Genomic DNA, 23,009 nt, shown 5'->3' on the forward strand with positions numbered 1-23,009 from the left:
GAAAGAAAGAGACAAATTAAGGAAAGAAAGAAAGAAAGAGACAAATTAAGGAAAGAAAGAAAGAGACAAATTAAAGAAAGAAAGAAAGAGACAAATTAAGGAAAGAAAGAAAGAAAGAAAGAAAGAGACAAATTAAGGAAAGAAAGAAAGAGACAAATTAAGGAAAGAAAGAAAGAAAGAAAGAGACAAATTAAAGAAAGAAAGAAAGAAAGAAAGAGACAAATTAAAGAAAGAAAGAGACAAATTAAGGAAAGAAAGAAAGAAAGAGACAAATTAAAGAAAGAAAGAAAGAAAGAGACAAATTAAAGAAAGAAAGAAAGAAAGAGACAAATTAAAGAAAGAAGAAAGACAAACAAACAAATGAAGGAAAGAAAGAAAGAAAGAGACAAATTAAAGAAAGAAAGAAAGAAAGAAAGAGACAAATTAAGGAAAGAAAGAGACAAATTAAAGAAAGAAAGAGACAAATTAAAGAAAGAAAGAATGAAAGATACAATTAAGGAAAGAAAGAGACAAATTAAAGAAAGAAAGAGACAAATTAAAGAAAGAAAGAGACAAATTAAAGAAAGAAAGAATGAAAGATACAAATTAAGGAAAGAAAGAAAGAGACAAATTAAGGAAAGAAAGAGACAAATTAAAGAAAGAAAGAGACAAATTAAAGAAAGAAAGAATGAAAGATACAAATTAAGGAAAGAAAGAAAGAGACAAATTAAGGAAAGAAAGAGACAAATTAAAGAAAGAAAGAGACAAATTAAAGAAAGAAAGAATGAAAGAGACAAATTAAAGAAAGAAAGAGACAAATTAAAGAAAGAAAGAGACAAATTAAGGAAAGAAAGAGACAAATTAAAGAAAGAAAGAGACAAATTAAGGAAAGAAAGAAAGAGACAAATTAAGGAAAGAAAGGGACAAATTAAGGAAAGAAAGAAAGAAAGAAAGAGAAAAATTAAAGAAAGAAAGAAAGAAAGAGACAAATTAAAGAAAGAAAGAGACAAATTAAGGAAAGAAAGAGACAAATTAAAGAAAGAAAGAGACAAATTAAAGAAAGAAAGAATGAAAGATACAAATTAAGGAAAGAAAGAAAGAGACAAATTAAGGAAAGAAAGAGACAAATTAAAGAAAGAAAGAGACAAATTAAAGAAAGAAAGAGACAAATTAAGGAAAGAAAGAAAGAAAGAGACAAATTAAAGAAAGAAAGAAAGAAAGAGACAAATTAAAGAAAGAAAGAAAGAAAGAGACAACTTAAAGAAAGAAAGAAAGAAATAAAGAGACAAATTAAGGAAAGAAGAAAGACAAACAAACAAATGAAGGAAAGAAAGAAAGAAAGAAAGAGACAAATTAAAGAAAGAAAGAAAGAAAGAAAGAAAGAGACAAATTAAGGAAAGAAAGAGACAAATTAAAGAAAGAAAGAAAGAAAGAAAGAGACAAATTAAAGAAAGAAAGAAAGAAAGAAAGAAAGAGACAAATTAAAGAAAGAAAGAGACAAATTAAAGAAAGAAAGAAAGAGACAAATTAAAGAAAGAAAGAGACAAATTAAGGAAAGAAAGAAAGAAAGAAAGAGACAAATTAAAGAAAGAAAGAAAGAAAGAAAGAGACAAATTAAGGAAAGAAAGAAAGAGACAAATTAAGGAAAGAAAGAGACAAATTAAAGAAAGAAAGAAAGAAAGAGACAAATTAAAGAAAGAAAGAGACAAATTAAAGAAAGAAAGAGACAAATTAAGGAAAGAAAGAAAGAAAGAGACAAATTAAAGAAAGAAAGAAAGAAAGAGACAAATTAAAGAAAGAAAGAAGAAAGAGACAAATTAAGGAAAGAAGAAAGACAAACAAACAAATGAAGGAAAGAAAGAAAGAAAGAAAGAGACAAATTAAAGAAAGAAAGAAAGAAAGAAAGAAAGAGACAAATTAAGGAAAGAAAGAGACAAATTAAAGAAAGAAAGAAAGAAAGAAAGAGACAAATTAAAGAAAGAAAGAAAGAAAGAAAGAAAGAGACAAATTAAAGAAAGAAAGAGACAAATTAAAGAAAGAAAGAAAGAGACAAATTAAAGAAAGAAAGAAAGAGACAAATTAAAGAAAGAAAGAGACAAATTAAGGAAAGAAAGAAAGAAAGAAAGAGACAAATTAAAGAAAGAAAGAAAGAAAGAGACAAATTAAGGAAAGAAAGAAAGAGACAAATTAAGGAAAGAAAGAGACAAATTAAAGAAAGAAAGAAAGAAAGAGACAAATTAAAGAAAGAAAGAGACAAATTAAAGAAAGAAAGAAAGAAAGAGACAAATTAAAGAAAGAAAGAGACAAATTAAGGAAAGAAAGAAAGAAAGAGACAAATTAAAGAAAGAAAGAAAGAAAGAGACAAATTAAAGAAAGAAGAAAGACAAACAAACAAATGAAGGAAAGAAAGAAAGAAAGAGACAAATTAAAGAAAGAAAGAAAGAAAGAAAGAGACAAATTAAGGAAAGAAAGAGACAAATTAAAGAAAGAAAGAAAGAAAGAAAGAGACAAATTAAAGAAAGAAAGAAAGAAAGAAAGAGACAAATTAAAGAAAGAAAGAGACAAATTAAGGAAAGAAAGAAAGAAAGAGACAAATTAAAGAAAGAAAGAGTAAAATTAAGGAAAGAAAGAAAGAGACGAATTAAAGAAAGAAAGAAAGAAAGAGACAAATTAAAGAAAGAAAGAAAGAAAGAGACAAATTAAGGAAAGAAAGAAAGAAAGAGACAAATTAAGGAAAGAAAGAAAGAAAGAAAGAGACAAATTAAAGAAAGAAAGAAAGAAAGAAAGAGACAAATTAAGGAAAGAAAGAGACAAATTAAAGAAAGAAAGAGACAAATTAAAGAAAGAAAGAAAGAAAGAGACAAATTAAAGAAAGAAAGAGACAAATTAAGGAAAGAAAGAAAGAAAGAGACAAATTAAAGAAAGAAAGAAAGAAAGAGACAAATTAAAGAAAGAAGAAAGACAAACAAACAAATGAAGGAAAGAAAGAAAGAAAGAGACAAATTAAAGAAAGAAAGAAAGAAAGAAAGAGACAAATTAAGGAAAGAAAGAGACAAATTAAAGAAAGAAAGAGACAAATTAAAGAAAGAAAGAAAGAAAGAAAGAGACAAATTAAAGAAAGAAAGAAAGAAAGAGACAAATTAAAGAAAGAAAGAGACAAATTAAGGAAAGAAAGAAAGAAAGAGACAAATTAAAGAAAGAAAGAAAGAAGAAAGACAAACCTTATCTGCTCCCTCTCCTTCTCCATCTCCACTCTGTCTGCCTCGAGGAACTGGTTACGCTGGAGAGAAAACACACACACACACACACACACACACACACACAGACACACACACACACACACACACAGACACACACACACACACACACACACACAGATCCATCAAACAGGAGTTCTTCAGGTGCAGTTTACCATCGGACTCGTGGACTCGGTGAATCTCACCTTGTGACAGACGTCCAGCTGTTTGGTCAGCTCCTCGATGTAATCTTTTTTACTGGGCCCTCCCATCGTGTTGGAGCGATGGCTGTAGTGTGTGTTGGGCAGCACCTGAGGCAGCAGAATAAAAACACGTCATGTAGAGCGGAGGTGACGGCAGAGCGTGGGATATCTGCGCAGAACACGCGTCAGTGAACGCACCGTGTTGTTGGCCTCGGCCCGTCTCTTCAGCAGCGTGTCGTAGGCGGAGTATCGAATCCGTGTCGAGGGCATGGTGGACGAAGGGAACCCCACCGGACTGGTGCTGCGACCGTTGAAGTTGTACAGGTTCATCTCGGAGGTGGCCGGAGACATGACGCTCGGAACCTGGAGGCGAGGAGCAGGGAGCGGAGGAGGGTCAGAAATCCTCCAGAGCATCCGGAGCACATTCAAACGATTTGCACACATTGATCGTAGTTTTCTCTGAGATGCTTTGAGTGTGAGAAACACCAACAATTTAAATTATTAGTTCAAATTCAAGCATTGGCAAATAAATATCTATTTACCGGAGCTGCTAACACTTTAAACACTCACAGGTTCCAACTGGAGCCAAAGATGTTTGAGCCACTGATTTAATCTTGAAAATGTTTTTATTTTCTAAGTAAGTAAGTGACAACTTCAGCTGTAAAACGGATACTGGAGTAAAAATAGAACATTTGCCTCAGACATGTAAGAAATATAAATAAATAACATAAAAATACTTTTCACAGCTGATAAGAAGAATCTGAATCAGACCTTGAACTCTGACATTCGATACATGGGGTTGTAATCCATGGAGGCGGCTGTGGTGTACGGACTGTTGAACACTCGGGGGGGGCTGTCCACAGCACCCAGCTGTAAACAAACAAACAAACAAACAAACAAACAAACAACAGCCTGATGTCAGAGCTCATCATGACGGAAAAACACAGCAAACCATTTGCCTGGAAATCAGTTTGGTTGTTAAATCACTAAAAAATTAAATGAACAGAAGCCGCAGAGACAGTTTATAAAAATAAAACATAAAATATATAAACTGTTATATTTACGAAACATGTTCAAGAACCCTGATGATGGAACAACGGTTCAAACGAGGAAGAATCTGTGAATCTTTTCTGTGAAGTTCTTAATAGAACAATTGTATTTTAGTGATTATAATCAAAAATCATGATATTATTAATAATATTCATGCTAATTACAAATGATTATGTGGTAAATTACTAAATATGTTGATCGTTCATCATTTTGCAATTTTTCTTTAAAGGTGCCGATAAATCAGATGATTTATAGTTTTATACATAATCAGATTTGATTTGATAGGAGTTCAAAAAGTTTCCGTAACTTTTCAGAGTTTCTCAACTCCAGTTTAATAAAATTAAATCTTTCACTGTTCGTTTGGAAAAGAATCTGAAATCTGAAGTTGAGGAACTCTGGTTCGATTGAATCGTGTGAAACAGACGAGCAGCGAGAAACCTTCACTTTGAGGTTTTTCCATTCGATGGTGTCATCTAAAAACTGAAAAAGAAAAATGGATGCTACATGTTTATTAGGATTATGACATTATATATAAATATATATATATATATCACAAACTACAATCATTGAAATCTGCAGAGGGAGTCAGTTTAACCACAGATGAAAGATTTGTTTCTGTGTGTTGTTCTTTATGATGAGCAACATATTTATAAACTGTGGATTAAATCAGTAATAATTACATTTGTTGTAAAAATGAACACTAAACCTTTATCAAACCATCCAGAATGAATGTGTGGATCTAAACCCAATGAGAACTTGAGGTATAAACAAAGTTTGTGACACTGCAAAACTCATTTGGTTCTATTGAGTCATAAGAGACTTTTACATTTGAACAGTAATTTAATAATAATGTTATTTTTCTTGTGGATGGATATGAGCAGTGCTTTGTCCAGAAGATGGCACTGTTTAATCACTGGTGCTGTCTCTAATCTCCCTCTCTCACACAGACACAGACACACACACTCACACTCACACACACACACACACACTCACACACACACACTATGGTTCTGTCTCACCCACCCTGTCGGATAAAGTGTCCCAGTCCCGTGAGGCGAGGGACTCCAGGGACCCTCGGTAGTGGTTCGGCCCCGGCCGGGAGGTCTCCCATCGGGACATCCTGGGGCCGTTCTCCACGGCCGCCCCGCCGCCCCCCGGAGCATCTGCCTCCCTGCTGCTCAACCCGTTTGTCCTCAGATCGTTGTTGAGGAACAGCTGATATTTCGGGTTCTGGCTGGTCGTCACAGCTCTGGGCGTGGTGGGCTCATCCTCCAGCGGGCTGTCCAGCTGCTTGTTCGAATCCAGTTCAGGCTCCTGGAAGAGAAAAAAAACGAGTTTCAAGCAAAAAGATGCCGAATTCAATGAGTCGCAATCACATCATGCAGTAAGAAAAAAAAAAAAAGAAAAAGGTGTTTTTGTTTTAGACAGAAGTTGCGTGAGTGAAGCTCATTCACAGGAAAGAATCAGGGGTGAAAGCGAGATCGTTGAGGCCGTCGTGATTAGTGCGACTAAAGACTGTGGGTTTAGTTGTTTGTGCGGATTGAGCGCGGCGCAGTGATCATGCGAGCAGATGCATTGAGAGCCTGCGGAGCCTGCGGAGCCTGCGGAGCCTGTGGAGCCTGCGGAGCCATGCTGCCGTGTCGTCTCCACGCAGAGAACATGTGAAATTTGCGTTTCATGCAAAGACGTCAAAGCAGTCTGGTTTTTTTTTTGTTTTTTTTTTCCTCTTACCGATCCCATTCCAGAATCCGCCACCGAGTCTCTACCAGATTCTACGCTTTGTGTTTTGGTGGTTGCTTGTGCGTCAGTTTTCTCAGCACTGCCTCCTACTGGACAATCAGTTCTCGCGGTGATCTCGTTAGTCGTGGTCCCGCTCGGAGCCGACTGAGCCTCGTTCTGACGGGTTTCTCCGAGCGGAGGACTCACGGTGATGCTGGGAACTGGACTCTCCTGTGCGGCGACGCTGCTCGGGAGGGACGGAGTTGTCGTGGACATCGTAGACCTGAAAGTCTCCTCAGACTTCAGACTTTGTACGACTCCGAAAGAACCAGTCGGAGAGACGGGATCCGAACCGGAGAATCTACCAATCAGGTTTTTGACGCTCCCGGCTCGGTGAAGGTTCGAACTACGGGACAGGCCTGTGGGTGGTTTCTTAGAATGGGTTTTCCAGACCCGCTCTTTCTCTTCTTCGTTGGTGGTCTGCTGAGGAATAAGTGCTGATGAGGAGGAAGACGACTCGGACGTTTGCTGAAAGAGCTGAACACAAAGCAGATCCCTTAAAAAACTGTAAAGAGCCTGAGCGGTTCCAGGTTAGAATTAGGTTAACACACAGATGCTGATATATATTTATATATATTGATAAATATTTACACACAAGGGATAGAGATGAGACACGTAAAGTTTAGTTAGTCAAAGATTATTTCTCTAATTATTAATAACTTCAGTTTTGTGTCAGGTCTTCGTGTTTCTGATAATTTGAGGAAATGAAAACGAGGTGAAAACATCTCGCGATCGGTCGATCTCACATTTCGTTGGGACCTCGACTCACTGGCTCCGAATGACGCAAGATGGCAGCGCTCGTATTTGGGATCATTTGGCTTCATTTTGTAGGATTAGAAAAACACATCGTCCATCTTCATGTTTTATTGTCTTGTTTTAAATCGGTTAAATCCTCACTGAGCACCTGCAGCTACAGAAACACTTGAGTTTGAACTTTATTATTCCTGGAAAGCAGAACATTAATAGTTTAAATCTAGACTCTAGACACTGTGTGTGTGTTTGTGTGTGTGTTTGTGTGTGTGTGTAGTTGACTGTTGGAATGCATACATAATGACGTGAAGTCCAGTGTGAATGTGTGTGTGTGTCTGTTCGCATCCTGACATAAATCCCCCTTGAGTTACTGCAACATCTGCTCACTCATCTGAAAAAAATAATCCCCCCCGAAACACAGCATCCCACTTTTCTCACACGCAAATACAGAGGACGGCACAACAGACCGAGGGACGGACAGACAGGGGGACAGAGGGACAGACTCCAGAATTCAAATACTCTGACACTCGAAGAGGAAAAGCACAATAAATGGCAGCGTTTCTCTTTTCTTTGCCAAAAAGCCACTTGAATAAATCCAGCTTTAATTAATCGTCCTAACAAGAAGGCCGACGCCACTTACAGAAATGAAGTGGCGAGCGTCCAGGGGGTTTAACTTTCAGGGCTCGAGGGTCCAAAGCACCGAGTGGCCTTAATCCAGGGACTCGCCTGGACGGCTTCCCCCGGGGGACACTGAACCGAGGCTGGGGGGGAGAAGCTGGGGGGTCTGGGACGGCAGCGAGGGGGGGGGGGAGGTGTCTGGGATCGTGGCGAATCAGCAGAGTTTTAAAATGTTGACTGTGGTGGAATCAGCAACACGGATGATTTGTTTGAGTTTGGACCCTCGAAGGTTGTGAAACGAGGAGATGGAGAAGTTAAACAGTCGGTCAGAACCATAAATAACTGTCGAGAAACGGAAACCATTTATTTTATGGATGTATGTATTTTGATTTCTTAAGTCATGTTCCATCTGCTAACATGGAGGAGGCGTGGTTTATGACATATACTGCAGCCAGACACCAGGGGGCAATCATTGAGCGCGCACACACACACACACACACACACACACACACAATGGCAGTCATTCCCTGTGGCCTCACTACAGTACAGACATATGGCGTGGAGCCGTACACCATCTGACCCAGATATATGACAGCAGTGCACCCTGGGAAATACTGTGACTGTCTCGCTGCTGTTCGGAGCAGAAGAGCTCAGGGTTTTTATTCCAGAATAAAAGTTCGGTTGAGGCCGTTCACACTGTTGGAATCAGACTCAGGAGGTTTCCTGTTTTCTGACAAGACGACGCTGATTTATTTAAAACACCGAACACACGATGTTGATCTGAGGAAGAAAGACGCAGACGACAGGAAGTTCATGAAACACGACTGAGACTAAGATATCCCGACGTTTATTCTGTGACTATAGATCCTACATTTCCCATAATGCAGTTTAATAGCATAGGTTTCTTAGACCACGGTGTCGTTGGTCTGTGAAGCCGCAGTTTGACATTTTGTCCGGCGCCATCTTGTTTTTTTTAACAGAAGTGACCATATTTGGAGGAGCAGGGGGTGGAGCCTGACTGAGAGTTCAAGGACATGCCCACCTACACCTGTCGCCTGCACCCATTGGCCGATACAAGATGTCAATCACAAGATATCGTCGCTCCGACCCGTCCGGTGATTTAAAATGTTTCCTGCATCTCAGGACAGAAAGTTGAAAAATATTTTATTTAATTATAGAAAAACAAACAAGTTTACAATCAACGTGGAGTCGAAACGATTTCCCGCCTTCGGAAAATGACGCTGACAGAAAATGTGTTTGTGCAAAATCCCCTTAATGTAAATCAGTGAAATGTTTGTGACGCACGTGAAGCTAAACCGTCTAAACCTTCAGAGAGAGAGAGCGAGAACAACAGCGCGGTCAAAAATAAAGTAAATAACCAATCAGCGGCATCAGTCATGTGTCGGACACGTCCGTCGCTCACAGAGAGCAAAACGTTCGAGCTGCATTTGGCCTGAGGCAATCTGCTCTGCAATATGTTCCCGTGTTGTTGTTGTTGTTGTTGTTTGTGCCCCGTGGCTTTAAATGACTGAGATTAAATTACGGACCACCGCCTCGTCCCCAACGCCTCGTCCCCACCGCTCCGTCCCCAACGCCCCGTCCCCAACGCCCCGTCCCCGCCGCTCCGAGGCCGGTGGCTTTAACTCTTCACAGATAATTATCCTCTCAACCGGAATATTTATTACAGATCAGGCTGAAACTAATCTTTTCATTATTTAATGTGGGAATATCAAAAATGATCAGTGGGTTTATTTCAGTGGTGTAATCAGAGATTAAATATGAGAACATCTATTAGAGATATGTTAAATACAGGAATTAAAAACAGCTTATTAAGTTCCCACATATGTCGGTCGAGGAAAAAGAAAAAAAAACCAGCGGAGGAAAATCTCTAAATGTCACTTTTAATACTGTGAATATTCAACGCTTGATATTTTCCTCCTGCATCTGTCCCACAGAACCAAATTAAATATTATAAAATTAAAATCTCCAGAGTTTCTCTTCCCACACTGATTTTCTCAAAAATATTTTCCCATGAGCGTCAAGTGCTTTTTCAGCCCAGATGTTCTCAGCTGATGAAAATCACACCTGAGTCCATCGTTCAGGTTCCAGAGGTTTAAGAGCTTTTATGACTCTGATGAGTTTCGGATATTTGTCGTTCATCCAGCTGCTCCTCTAAACGATCCCTTTTATTTTCTACATGTATAATCTTCACACCCAGAACACGTCAGTGTTGATTTGATGTATATTTTATCACATTTCTCTATTAACACTTGCTTTGGTTTGTATTTGTCTCTAAATCTAAATGTTAACTCATTTTAAATGCATTTTTAACTTCCCACGTTGATGTAGTGAGAAATCAGTGAATCTAAAAACCTCTTCATTCAATCTACACTAAATTCAGATCTAATCAAAACGATGTGTGCTCACAAAAATCCAGGCTCATTTTCTGACGAGTTAACAAATAATCTGATGAAATCTGTTTGAGCAGCACCGGGCTGAAGAGGTCGAGGGTTTGAATCCCGCTGAGACCAAACGCACGAAACAGAAACATCACAAAGTCTTTTAGACTCTTGTTTGATGAGAGAGTTATTTCGGGGTTCAGGGTTAAAAACTGCTGTCAGCTGTAAAATCCAGGTCTTTGAATCAATGACGCGGTGACAGGTGCGTATTTCTGTCAAACCCTGGTTCTCTTGTTTTTTGCAGATTACATTAAGCACATTAATTTCTAATTTAGAAACGTTTAGCAACGCGTTTTAGGAAGAGTGACCACTTTCAACAAATCAGGAGAGTTTACAACCAGTCAAACTGTCAAACCAGTGACGAGCTGCGTGCTTTACTCAAAACAAGCTCCCAAATAAAAACTGCAAATTAACTGAAGCCTGTTAATTCTGTAAATACTGTAAATAATGTGAATATCCTTTTGGGTCTATCTGGTTAAAAGAGACGTTTGTTTGTTAAAATTGAAGACGAGGAACATTTACTATAAATTAAGTTCGGTCGTCAGTTACAGCGTGAATGTTACAGATGCACAGAGAACATCTGGATTACAGGACGAGTGACGTTTCTACTGTTTATTCTTCATTATCCACTAAAGCTCGTATGATGTGATGGAGAATAATTTCGCCCACAGCAGCTGTTAAACCCAAACACTGGGTTTCTGTCGCAGTTTCACTTTAAACTCTTAATGAAGAATCTGTTTTATTTATTCTTTAATGATTCTGGGGGATGCGCTTGACGTCGGTGTTGTATTTGTGTGCAGAGACGCAGCGTGTTGGCAGCCGGCCTGTCTGCTGCTGTGTTTAAGCTTCACAAGTTAAACTGCGATGACACTTTGACAGGTTTCCTGTTATAATAAGACTCAAACCAGGTTTCTTCCCTCGTCGTTTCCTGTCACAACTGTGTCAGTTTATTATGGGTGAGGTTTTTTTTTTTTTGGGGAAAAGATGATAGTAGAGGAGGAGAGAGAGACTGTGTGTGTGTGTGTGTGTGCGTGTGTGTGTGTGTGTGTGTGTGTGTGTGTGTGTGTGTGTGTGTGTGTGACAGACAGAGCCAGACGAGCAGGCAGATGTTTCCTCTGTTCCTACTCCGACTGTCTGAGAAAGACTGACAACAGCTGGACCAATGCCAGACACACACACACACACACACACACACACACACACACACACACACACACACACACACACACACACACACACACACACACTATTTTCCTACAACTAAATTGCACTGACTAGTTTTATGTTTGTCGTTTATTTTTACTTTACCGATAATCGTTGTTTTCAAGCTTGACTGAGTTTTAAGTTTCAGCCGCTGAACCGAAGCTCATAAATAAAGATGGACGACACGTCTCCCGACCTATCACGATATTTAAAGGTACTATGACGTTTGGCTCGTCTCCCGTTTACGTCTGAGTCAGCCACCAGGGGGCGATTGAGGCGTTGTGGCTTCACTTTAAGAAGGATCTGACATGTCGTCCATCTTTGCTTCCGGCCGATGCTCTGACTCGTACAGACGGACAGGAAGAGTTAGGGTGTGTTTATGTTTTTTTGTTTGGCCTCAGAGACGTTCTGTCAGATCTGATTTTCAGATTTGATTTCCACAAGAAACGAAAACCTGAAGAGAACAGACGAGAGAGGAGAAGACGTCGGGTTGAACGGTACCATGTTGTTTTCTTCTGTCTTTCCCTGGATGCTGCGGTCGTCACCCCGTCTGTGAGCGAACGCTTCCTCTCCGTCCGACCTGAAGGAAAAAGATCATCGCAGGTTTAAACCCAAAGTCGTCAAAGATAAACTGCATCTGTTCATTTAGAACGTGGTGCTGGTACCTGTGGGACGGTTTGAGTATCTTCTGAGTGAAGAGTCTCAGTCTCTCGGTCTCTTCCTGGTACCGGTGCAGGTCTCGACTCAGCAGGTGACGGAGCGAGATCAGAGCCTCCTCCTGGAACACCAGCTCCTCTGATTGGACCAGACGCTCAGTGATGGAGGCCTGAAGCTCCCGACAAGCACACAAGTGAAACTATGGAGGAAAATATTGAACGACACGTTTCAATAACACGTCAAACTCAGTTAATACCTGAGCAACGATTTGTTTGAATTACTGATGTTGGTTTATCGTTTTTACAATTTGTTAAAATATAAAATAATCCTCTCAACTAATCATTCTTCTGTTTATCTTTATTTTTTAAATTAAGTTTCAAGTTTTTGCAGTAAGATCAACTTCTGCCTCTGAAAAACCTCAAACACTCTGGTCTGTGTCTTTTCTTATTTTCTAACTTTGTGACGTGATATTTTTTTGCGTGTGATGTTTCCTGCTGTGCCGCTTACACTCGTCTGACGGCTGGAGCTTCGCCTCAGTTCCTGTTCGATCTGTTTCTTCCTCTTATGAAGATGAAACAGTTCAGAGGTCAGAAGCTGCCGACGACCTTCGATCTGAAAGAGTCTGAAAACACAAAAATACAGAAAACTGGTTCATTAAAAACTCTGAAACTCACACACATGAAATCAGGATACATTGATTTTATCTGTGACTGAATCATTTTGTTTAAATTGCAGCTCAACTTTTGTACTTTATTACTCGAGCATCCGTGAAGATGAACCATCAACCCTCCCTTAAAGCGCCTTCGCCGTCTCTCCCGTCGGCCGCCGCAGGAACGAAAACCACAAACCACATCAAACGTTCTCGACCTGCGCTCAGCCTGTTCGACCTGACGGCGTTCACACCTTCAACAAACACGACGTTTTCATAGATACACACGGAGCCGAACATCTGATCCTGAGTCAGAGATTAATGATCTACGTTTAAACTCACCACTGAGAACTACTGAGTTCTACGTTTTGTATTTTGATGATATAAAGACATTGCAGCACCACTCGTTGCAGTATTAGTACAACAGGGCAGGAGCATTTGATATAGTGTATGCAGTATAACGTAATGGTAATAATGATCATAAGTTATATTTATATAGAACAAATCCTGCATAAAATGTGACACAAAGTGTTTCACATAAATGTTTTTATGATAAAACAAGAAAAATAAAATTGAAAACAAACAGCAGGTTAAAACTAAATTAGAGAATTAGAATAAAGAAACAATCATCAGTTAAAACAACAGGAGAGGACTGTGTCTGAAGGTTTTATTTTGAAAATATTATACATATTAACTTTATCACAGCGCAGATGAAGAAACACACTCGAGACATCAGAGTCCAGTGAAGCATCCGTCCACCAGGAGGCACTAAACCTCTGTGACAGAGTGAGAGAACAGCAGGTGGAGAGAGGAACGGGTGTTTTGTTTATGAGGAAGAGGAAGAGGAGGATTGACCGAAACACAAAGGCCTCTGGGAAATAACTTAACATGGACTGACAGTGCGAGACGTCAACGATCAGATTAAGTGTCAGAGTAAAGATTTAAAAACAACTGAATACGTAAAGTAAAGGTTTTGAGAGTCGCACGTTTGTTAACTGTGAAACATCATCAGACAATAAAATCCAGATCAACCGCAGCAACAGGTTTATGTGATGAAGATGTGATGAAGATGAGCAGAACTATGACAACCTGCATGTTCAACTTTACCTGATAAACCTGTGTTTCTGTGTGTGTGTGTGTGTGTGACTCTCAGATTGTCAATAACACACACTCATAGTCTGACCTGAGATCAGCGTGACCTCTGACCTCTGTGCCGTCGCTTTCCCACAGGAGGACGTGAAGCTTTAAGTTGGATCACAGACGTTAAGAGGAAACAGTAAATCCACCTCGTTAACTGACTCGTTATCAGAGGATTCTGAGGACATGAAGAAGAACGAACAGATTATGAGGGGAGGGGTCAGCACAGGTCAGCTGGGTGTTTTCCAAACTGCTGCTCCGCCTGTTGGTGTTGGCAGCGAGACGAACTCTCCTCGAGAAACCAGACGAGGGGCTGAGTTTCAGTGTCTCTGTGTTTCAGTTCTTCTTCTTCTTGAGTCACAGCGGCCGTCGATAACACGTTCAAACCGATCATTTTGATTATTCTTTTTTTTTATTTCGAGTCGCGGGTGCTTTTACGCAATTTGTCTTCAAAGTAAAAGCACAACATTCACTTTTTTGCTGCAATACTTTATATCGAGCTTAATTACAGAGCTTTTATTTTGAAAAGTCGTAAACACGGTTCTGAAGATTGTGTTGTCAACATATGAAACGTATGAAAAAAATAACATCGTTCAAACGTACACATAAACCACATACGTGAACGGAAATCAAGAAAAGTGTCAAATCTTCACTGCAGATAAACCAGGTAGGATGAACACAGCGCACCTCAGCAGATCAGGGCGGGTGGTGACATCCAGAGTTATTAAAACGACCGGGCCGCCCTGTTGATCTGGATGTTTCCAGTGAGAAACACAAAGTGGATTAATGAAGTGGAGTTCTGAGAATGTGGAGACGTAAACGTCCGCGTGCTCCAAAGAAAACAAAGATCAAACAAACACCTGAGAACGCGATTCCTATTCATTTCAATGCGCTTTCCTTAGAGCAGCACCTTGTGGCCATTAGCGGAACCGCAGACTTGAATTAAGAAAACAAACTGTGAATAGATAAAGATGTGACAAATCATCCTGACTGCCTCCTTGTGTCTGGCTGCAGTAAAGGTCATGAACCCTGCCTCCTCCATGTTGGCAGATGGAACATGGACCAAACTAAAGAAGTACATGTTGAAAACATTTTTCTCAAAGGTGGTTTCCAAGTTCTTCGTCTTCTACGTGTTTTTCATCCTGAGATATTTGTGTGAGGACAATGTGCAGACTTCAGTTCTGGTCTGAAGCAGCTTTAGTCTTTGTTGGTTTGGTTTTAATTTGAAGAACTTGGATTATAAAAATAAACGTTGTTGTGACTGTACATTCTGTTGTATCCTCGTTAGCTGCTTTCCAGGACGGTTACGCTTCACGTGATGCTGCTCGACATGGCGTGAGAAAAGTTTGGTGCAAAAGAACCTTTAAGAGGAGGTTAGCGTACGATTGGGATTAAATTCCCTCTCTTGTTTGAGAAGACGACCGCGTTTGTGTGAGAAGAGTTTTATCAGCTCGACAAAGAAACTGAGCTGCAGCAAAGAGTTTGTTTCCAGAAGTTGCTCAAGTGAAAGCAGCTTGATTCCAGCAGCTTATGGTCCACTCACACAATAAACCAGAGCCGCTCTATCTCTATTGGTCAATGTTCTCCGAGTCTTAGCTCCATCCTCTTTTCCAAAAGCACAGAACTCAGTGCTGTCTCTGGATAAGCCTCCATTAAAGCCGAGGAAAACCCCAGTGAAGTGAAAGCAGGGTGACGACTTCTTCCAGTAAAGCCAAGCGAGTGTGAGAAGTGGGTGTCGTGTTGGAACACCTGACGTGTAAGCGTTTTTATTAGAGAGCGACTCATCTCCGCTCATTAAGCCTTTTATCCGAGCTGCCACAGGACCTGATCGGTCTTGGCGATGAGAACCGTTGGGTTTCTGGGATATCATCAGACTAATGTGTTTGTCTGTGTGTGTGCGTGCGCGCGCTAGGTGCACACCTTGAAGGCTGCGATGTGTTACAGCTTGTCGGGTTCGACAGAAGTGAGACCGTTTGAAGTGTTGTTGTGCCAAACTGCTCGTCGTGGCAGGAGCACAGAGATTATTAGGAAACCAACAGGGCGAGGCAGCAGCCACCTCCAACCATCTGAAGACAGCAACCGGAGAATTCCCCACAATCCTTCACTGACGAGACGGACGGACGGACGCAGGAAGAGAGATTTGAGATTAGTTGTGTTAAAGTTGTTATTCCAGCAGATGTTGATGCATTAGTCTAAGAAGAGAGACGATTGTTGGGTGTGTTTACTTCTTTCAAGTTATGGTAACACAACGTCAATTTAAGAAACTTCAAACTTCTGACTTTCACATCCGACCGGTCGCTCACTGGGCGTAGCCGTCAGATTTTGCTTCGGGAAGTTACAGAAAGATTCTACGACGCAGAAGCTCCAACGTCCGATGTTAAAGACGTGATCATAACAAGCTCTTATGATATAAACGACTGTAATATATATACGACAAACTAAATACATATATATATATACATACATATATATATATGTATATATATATATGTATGTATATATATATGTAGACATCAGCCCTTTGAAACTGTGAGGAACAAAAATGTACAAATACAACCACAACTGCATAAAAGAATCATTCACTTTCGTTTTCTGTGTTCTCTCGTCAGTCACGCTTTCTCACACTCTCTCTCTCACACGCTCAGACACACACACACACACACACACACACAGGATCCTGTTGTTTTCAGAACCTGCTGCTGTTATGAGATACAGTGAAACTCCCACAGTTGGTTTTCAGCTCCGTGACAAAAACCCCACAAACCAACACGGAGCTGCCTCCCACTCACATGTTCAAACACAGGACGCGCTCCTGATTTCACAAACGCCGCAGTTTCACCAGGAACAGATTTTTTTCGCCTCACAGAGGATATTTTTCAACGAGAGCAGCGGGAACTTCAGAAGAAGGAGGAGAGTGGACAAGATGGAGGGAAGTGTGAGACGAGCGACGGTGTTTGTTTCTGTGAATTTTACCTTTGGTGGTTTGTTTGCTGTGTAAATACTCAAACTTTACACAATCAATATTTTCAGAGTCACAAGCTAATTTCTACGACCCCAAACATCAACACACGACACAGTGACCCTCTAATGAAACACTGTAAATAAAGACGGACGACTTGACGCCTCCCAATTATGAAGCCAAATCATCTGGATTGCCCCCTGGTGGCTGGCTGCAGTCGTCCATCTGTAATTGTTCCTACGTCCTAGCTGCGTCTATGTCGCTGACTCACTGTGTGTGTATGTTGCCGAGCTCCTGCTCCGTCTGTCTCTGCAGCTGCAGGAGGTCAAAGGTCAGCTCCTCACTCCAAACGACCAACGCCCGCAGCCCTTCACTTCCTGTGTTCTCCTCACACACCGATCCCTGATCCCAGCAGGAGACAAGACCAGTTACAGCAGGTTGAGTTTACACGACGATGTATACGTTATATCAGGATCAGCATCTGGGCTCTGAAGACAGAAACACAAATCTGGACACGACAGCTGTTTCTAGAGAGTAAATTAGATTTTGACCATCGTCACTGTCAGTTCAACTGGATTTATAGAAATATTTCTGAGAGACACACCCAAAGACGAACCGGGGGGGGGGGGGGGGTGTTATTGCTGACAATAAATAAAAAGACAAGATGAATAAACTAATGTTCCATTAGTCAGCGTCAGAGTGTTTAATGTGAGAAAGTATCTGCACGACACTTTGTCATCTACTGATTCACGCAACACACGTTGAGTCCAACAGGAGAGAGTGATGACTCAGCAGGAGGAGACAAGAGACAGACAGAGGAGACAAGAGACAGACAGAGGAGACAAGAGACAGTCAGAGGAGACAAGAGACAGACAGAGGAGACAGGAGACAGAGGAGACAAGAGACAGACAGAGGAGACAGGAGACAGACAGAGGAGACAAGAGACAGACAGAGGAGACAGGAGACAAGAGACAGACAGAGGGGAGAGGGGGACAAGACGAGTTGAGATAATGTTTAAATAACTGAAATCTAATGTGACGCGTCTGAACTGGTCGAGGTGACGGAGTCAGAGAGCGACTGTGAGCGGAGACACGACGGATCAACTGAGTCATCCTGGCAGAACACTATGATCCCCGTCTGTCTGTCTGTCTGTCTGTCTGTCTGTGTCTGTCTGTGTCTGTCTGTGTCTGTCTGTCTGTTTCTGTCTGTCATAGTGAAACTTAAAATAAAGTGGAAGGATAAATGTTGGACTTGATCCCCAGATGTTTCACAAATTCACCATCTTTCAGGTCACGTGTGTTGGATTTCGAGGATCTATCATTATATTATAATTATGTTTTTATTTTTGTGAAATCACGTGAAACTAAGAACATTTGGTGTCTTCACTAACGACCCCTTTTTTATTTTTTAATTATATTTTTCATGACAGTAAATCGGATTCCAGCTGCCTGTCTGAACTCGAGAGAGATCGACAACGAGTTAAAAGGAAAGAGAGAAACCGAAAGATTGCACAGGTTCCCCTCTGAGATCAAGAATCAAGCGATGCACGCGAAGGCGCTGCTGCTAAAAGCAACTGTTGGGAGGAATGTAGTCTGAGCGGTGTGTTGAGCAATTAGCCCCTTAGCAAAGATTCACGGTTTAAAACCATCAGGTCGAAAAACAACAAAACAAACAAAAACAGCTGAGTCTGACTTGAGGAAAGAGAAAACGAGTCTCGATGCTTCAGAGAGTGTTTTTACTGGAGGCGTCACGATGAACATTCCACTGAAAATGACTCATATTTCCATGTACACTATTCAATCCCTGTGGTTTGAACATATTTGCTTGATCTGATGACTGATGTAAATGGATGCTAATCACGAAGTTAATTGTATTTGTATGTTTCTAATTATTTTTTTCGTGTGTTTACCAGGTGGTTCTCAGAGACGGGGGACTGCAGGACGTCCTCTTCTATCGGCTGAAGTTTGTCCACAGAAGCAGGGAAGTCCTCTGTGTTTCTCTGGAACTCTGCAGACTTCAAACACACACACACACACAGAAGATCTTCACTATTTTATCCTCTTTAACTCTCGCACTGTAAATTTCATGTTAAACAACCAGCAGCCGAGCAGCACTGGGGAAAAAACACTTTATTCCAAACGTGCCTGAATCTCTTTCATACCAACGACATGCGACAAATTGTTCTGCCGGAATGTTCGAGACGCAACCGTCACACGGATTTAAGGCAACACCCAATTAGCAAAACACACTGCTGTGATTCTTGGACAAACTTTTTCATTGGTGTGGAATGGAGAGAGACAGGAACCATGTGGGGGGGGGAGAGGCTGAAATGTGGTGAATCCAGCGCTGGAACGTGAACGACTTTAAAGACGAGGGCGTCCTGCATACCACCTGAGACGTGGAACACATGAGTCGACGCATTCTCATTCTCACAGTTTGAAAATGGAAATATTGAGCATCTATGGGCATCGGAGTCGACTCCTTGCTCAAGGACACTAGGGCAAACGGAACGGGGAAGAATCACGAAGGTTTATCTGAGAGGTCAACATGTGATCGAACACAAGTAAAAGTTTCACCTGCAACTTTTCATTCATTCATCTGTGAAACATCAAACTGTGACGTTTAAGTTTTTATTTGATATAAAAAGTTAACCCAGATATTTTCGCTCTGCATATTTTTCTATTTGTTTAAAACAACTTTGTCATGAAGATTCGATTACAACACAACAGATTCCTTTTTTAAATAGAAATATATATTTGCAGATGTGTTGATAAGAAACCTCTGACTCCCTCTCGTCCTCTGAAGCGATTGACATCGACAACAAAGAATCCTTTTCGGTCTGGCTCCATTTTTTAAGTATGTGAAGATAATATCTCTTATCTGTCGAGCTGCTGTTGAAATCCGACCTCTACAGTTACAGCTCGAACAGGTGAGCTCTGTACAGAGGTGGCGTCCCAGATGTAATTTCCACCTTGTGAGTGGCAGCAGGATTACAGGACGAACACAAACTCAATAATCTCTAATGACTCGGCTGAAAATCTTTAAAAGGGAAGTTAAACCAAAACCTGAAATTTCCTCGTCAATGATTTTAAACTGAAGCAGTTAAAAGTGTCAGAACTTCAGAAATGTTCGTTCTTGTTCTGAGGACGAGAATTAAAAATGTGACGTGTTCCTCTTCCACGCCCGCGACTGTTTGAAATCCGCCACAGAGATTCATCTTAAAGAGGGAAATCAAACTCGCTGTATAGAAATACTACAGACGGACTCACAGCCAATTATATCCTTTCCCCGCGCCACGCGAGTGGACGCGGTCACAACACGAGTGGGCCGGGCGTCCGTGACACAGGGATGTCGTCTGATTTAATGTAATGGAAACAAATCCAGTGTTTTATTTCCTCTGAGGAAGATTTACATGACTCGACAGGAGTTTCCAGACAATAAAAAAAACCAGTCATATACAGTGTTCGAGCAGCGTCTGACATCGAGGGTCCTTTCCTTTCAAATCATCTCATTAAACAGTAAAATGGCGGCTGGTGAATGTGGGCTGCCGTGATTCTCTCCTCATTACGTTCTCACCCCGTCTGTTTTTATATTCTGCTAATTTGTTTCTCCAAATTGTTTCCCGGCAAATCATAATTGGGAAAACAAATCAGCGGTATATGAATGTAATTTCTATGAGACAGAACTTCAATGTCAGAAAAGCTCAACCCGAACAAAACGATTCTGTACATGAGGGGAGAAAATAAAAAAGCTTTGAAAAATGCAAATGTGCCGAAAGTAGTTGGTAAAATAACGAAATGAATCCACGTCCTCGAGCGCTGAGTGAATAAAACAATACTCAGTACTTCACAAAGTACTCGTGCTTTTTGAAAGACAGTTTAAATACGCTACAGCTTCATGAAGAACAGCTGAAGTTTCACTTTCTGAGACTTCACTAAAAGTGTCACCAAGTTAAGACCTGCTCCTTAAAACTAATCAAACTCAACAGTGAAGCCCTCAAATGAATAAATACCCCCAAAAAATATTCCTGGTTTAAAAAGACGACTTCACTAATTCTCCAGTACAAGAAGTAAAGTTTGTAAAATACTCACAGCAGGAGACAGAGACGAGCTCATGACGACAGACGGACCTTAAACTCATTTCTTAAACTGAGCTCAGACCACAGGGGGTTTCTATGTGTGTGTGTGTGTTGGGGGGGGGGGGGCTGCACCACTGTGTACATGGAGATGACCCTAACTACAACCCCCCCCCCCACAGACTGAATGTGAGTTGGTTAGTTAATATCCGGTCGGAGAGTTCTGTGCCTGACTGATCCGTTTACTCAACCTCGTTTGTGTGTGTGTGTGTGTGTGTGTGTGTGTGTGCGTGTGTGTGTTCGCCTGGAACTAAATAAAGTAAAGCAAATTAAAACAGAATTAAATTTGTGTCTGACACATCGAGCTCTAAGCAGATTTCCCAGGATGCAGTGAAAACAGTCTGTCGCACTGGAAACTGAACTCTGGATGTTGACGAACTCAATCGTGCCCTGAAGTTCGGACCGAGAGAACTCAAAGGTCCAAGTCAGTTGCTCTGTGTTCTTTCAGGACCTTTTCCTGGCGAGTGGGCGTGTTGACGTTGCATAATTTACTGTTGGTACAAACCAGTACCACTGACTCCGTCGTACTTCCTGTTCAGGAGAGTGTGACCTGCTGTGAGTGTAGATTCACACTATATATGAAATGTACTCAACAAACAAAAACTAATTGTCTAATTATAGACTTTAAAACTAGACAAAACCAAACTCTGTGCAAACACCATGACGTTGTAGAGACATAAACACTGTGACTCCTCCACTCAGGTCGACTTAAACTAAATAAACCGTGACAGGGTTCCACCCCCCCCCCTCCACCCATGACAGAGGAGCACCTCCCACCCCAGGGTGTGACTGGGTGAGGCCCGACGACTGCGGCAGGTCGCCAAGTCCACACCTTGATAAGCAGGCAGGTATGAGGTGTGGAAACACACACACACACACACACACACACACACGCACACGACTTTTATGCAACAAGCGACACATTCAGATTCATCGTCTGTGGAGTTTGTGGTCAAGAGTTCGTTCTCTGAATTTTAAGAAAAGCTGCATGAGTGAAGTTTGGATATTTTCTTAGTGTGAAAATCTGCGGACTGATCATTCTACAAAAAACTCCTTAAAGCTTAGTCAACAACAAATCCTGACTTTTCAAAGTAAAACCGCACAACTGAAACAAACCACCCGACTATTTTATTATTTTACGACTTTGTTCATAAGATTAATCGAAGTAAAAACAAAACCAAAGCACAATCTTATCATCCGAGACCTTTAGAGGTTGGTGTTATTGCACCATCATGATAAGTTCACATCATTACTCAGCAAACCGACCTGTGTGCGGAGAGGCACGCCGAGGAACTCCCTTACCCAGCATGCCTTGCTGGTGATTCACGGCCGTGGAATGTCACCTTGTGTGCTTTGAACCAGCAGGAGATTTAAACTGGGAGAGAACAACTCGACCTCTGCAGGTTCCTTTACTGCAGATTCATTATAACTGAAGAAACGTGTGGATTTACACACGTTCGATAATAAATACAGTTAAACTTCTTTCATTATTTTACAGTAAAGTTAATTAACTTATTTCCCACTCCTCTGTGAAGTGTCAAAATCCTTTTCTTCAATACATCATGAATCTTAAAACTCAAATCAAAACTTTCTACCCTTGCTTTTTCTCTAATAAAATGAAAAACAAAATGGTTAAAATACCCATTTCTTTTAATCAAAGTCTATTTGAGAAACTTAGATTGATTTAAACTCTTCTTCAGGAGATTCAACAGCCTCCTGGGAGTCTGACACCGATGTTTGAGGAAAAGGTTTCGATTCTGAGTCTGTGTGAGACGAGAAGACGAGGACGTGAAACTCTGTGTAACTGGATATTAGTCTCTTTTAGAAACGCTGATATCTGCTGCAGGATTCAAAATAAAATGCTCTTTACACAAATCAGCATCTCGTCACATTCGCTGTCCTGTTAAAGGAAAAAAGACAGATCGGAGTCAGCGGACCATCGTAGCTCAAACTGGATTGTGCAGCTCCTCCTCTCAACAAACACCAGCTCTAGAAAACCGTAGAACCAGTTCATGTGGGTTTAACGATGCAGTGAATAAGAACTTCTCCGGTATTTACTCTCTGCTGCTGTTAAATGAGGCGGAACCGAACCAGCTCCTCTGTATTTAACAGTTACAGGAGTCGCTTTCACTCACTCCGTCATTATTTTCTATTTAAAAACTGAACAAAAAGAAAGAAAAGAATCGGTCCAGAGC

General features: G+C 40.8%; 1 protein-coding gene across 1 annotated transcript in view; it reads right to left on the bottom strand.

Moving 5' to 3' along the window:
* Nucleotides 1-23,009, bottom strand: part of LOC109641436 (cingulin-like protein 1) — a 35,280-nt gene that overhangs the window by 6,311 nt on the left and 5,960 nt on the right. The window contains exons 2-12 of the mRNA XM_069513934.1: nt 18,589-18,693; nt 16,951-17,081; nt 12,442-12,556; nt 11,943-12,133; nt 11,779-11,857; nt 6,200-6,724; nt 5,492-5,782; nt 4,190-4,288; nt 3,617-3,781; nt 3,422-3,526; nt 3,201-3,259 (exon numbers count right to left, since the gene is read on the bottom strand). Of these exons, the coding sequence (XP_069370035.1) occupies nt 3,201-3,259; nt 3,422-3,526; nt 3,617-3,781; nt 4,190-4,288; nt 5,492-5,782; nt 6,200-6,724; nt 11,779-11,781 (1,247 nt within the window). The 5' untranslated portion in view covers nt 11,782-11,857; nt 11,943-12,133; nt 12,442-12,556; nt 16,951-17,081; nt 18,589-18,693. The remainder of the gene's footprint in view (nt 1-3,200; nt 3,260-3,421; nt 3,527-3,616; nt 3,782-4,189; nt 4,289-5,491; nt 5,783-6,199; nt 6,725-11,778; nt 11,858-11,942; nt 12,134-12,441; nt 12,557-16,950; nt 17,082-18,588; nt 18,694-23,009) is intronic.

The sequence above is a fragment of the Paralichthys olivaceus genome, chromosome 18 (assembly GCF_024713975.1).
Source record: "Paralichthys olivaceus isolate ysfri-2021 chromosome 18, ASM2471397v2, whole genome shotgun sequence".
NCBI lineage: Eukaryota > Metazoa > Chordata > Actinopteri > Pleuronectiformes > Paralichthyidae > Paralichthys > Paralichthys olivaceus.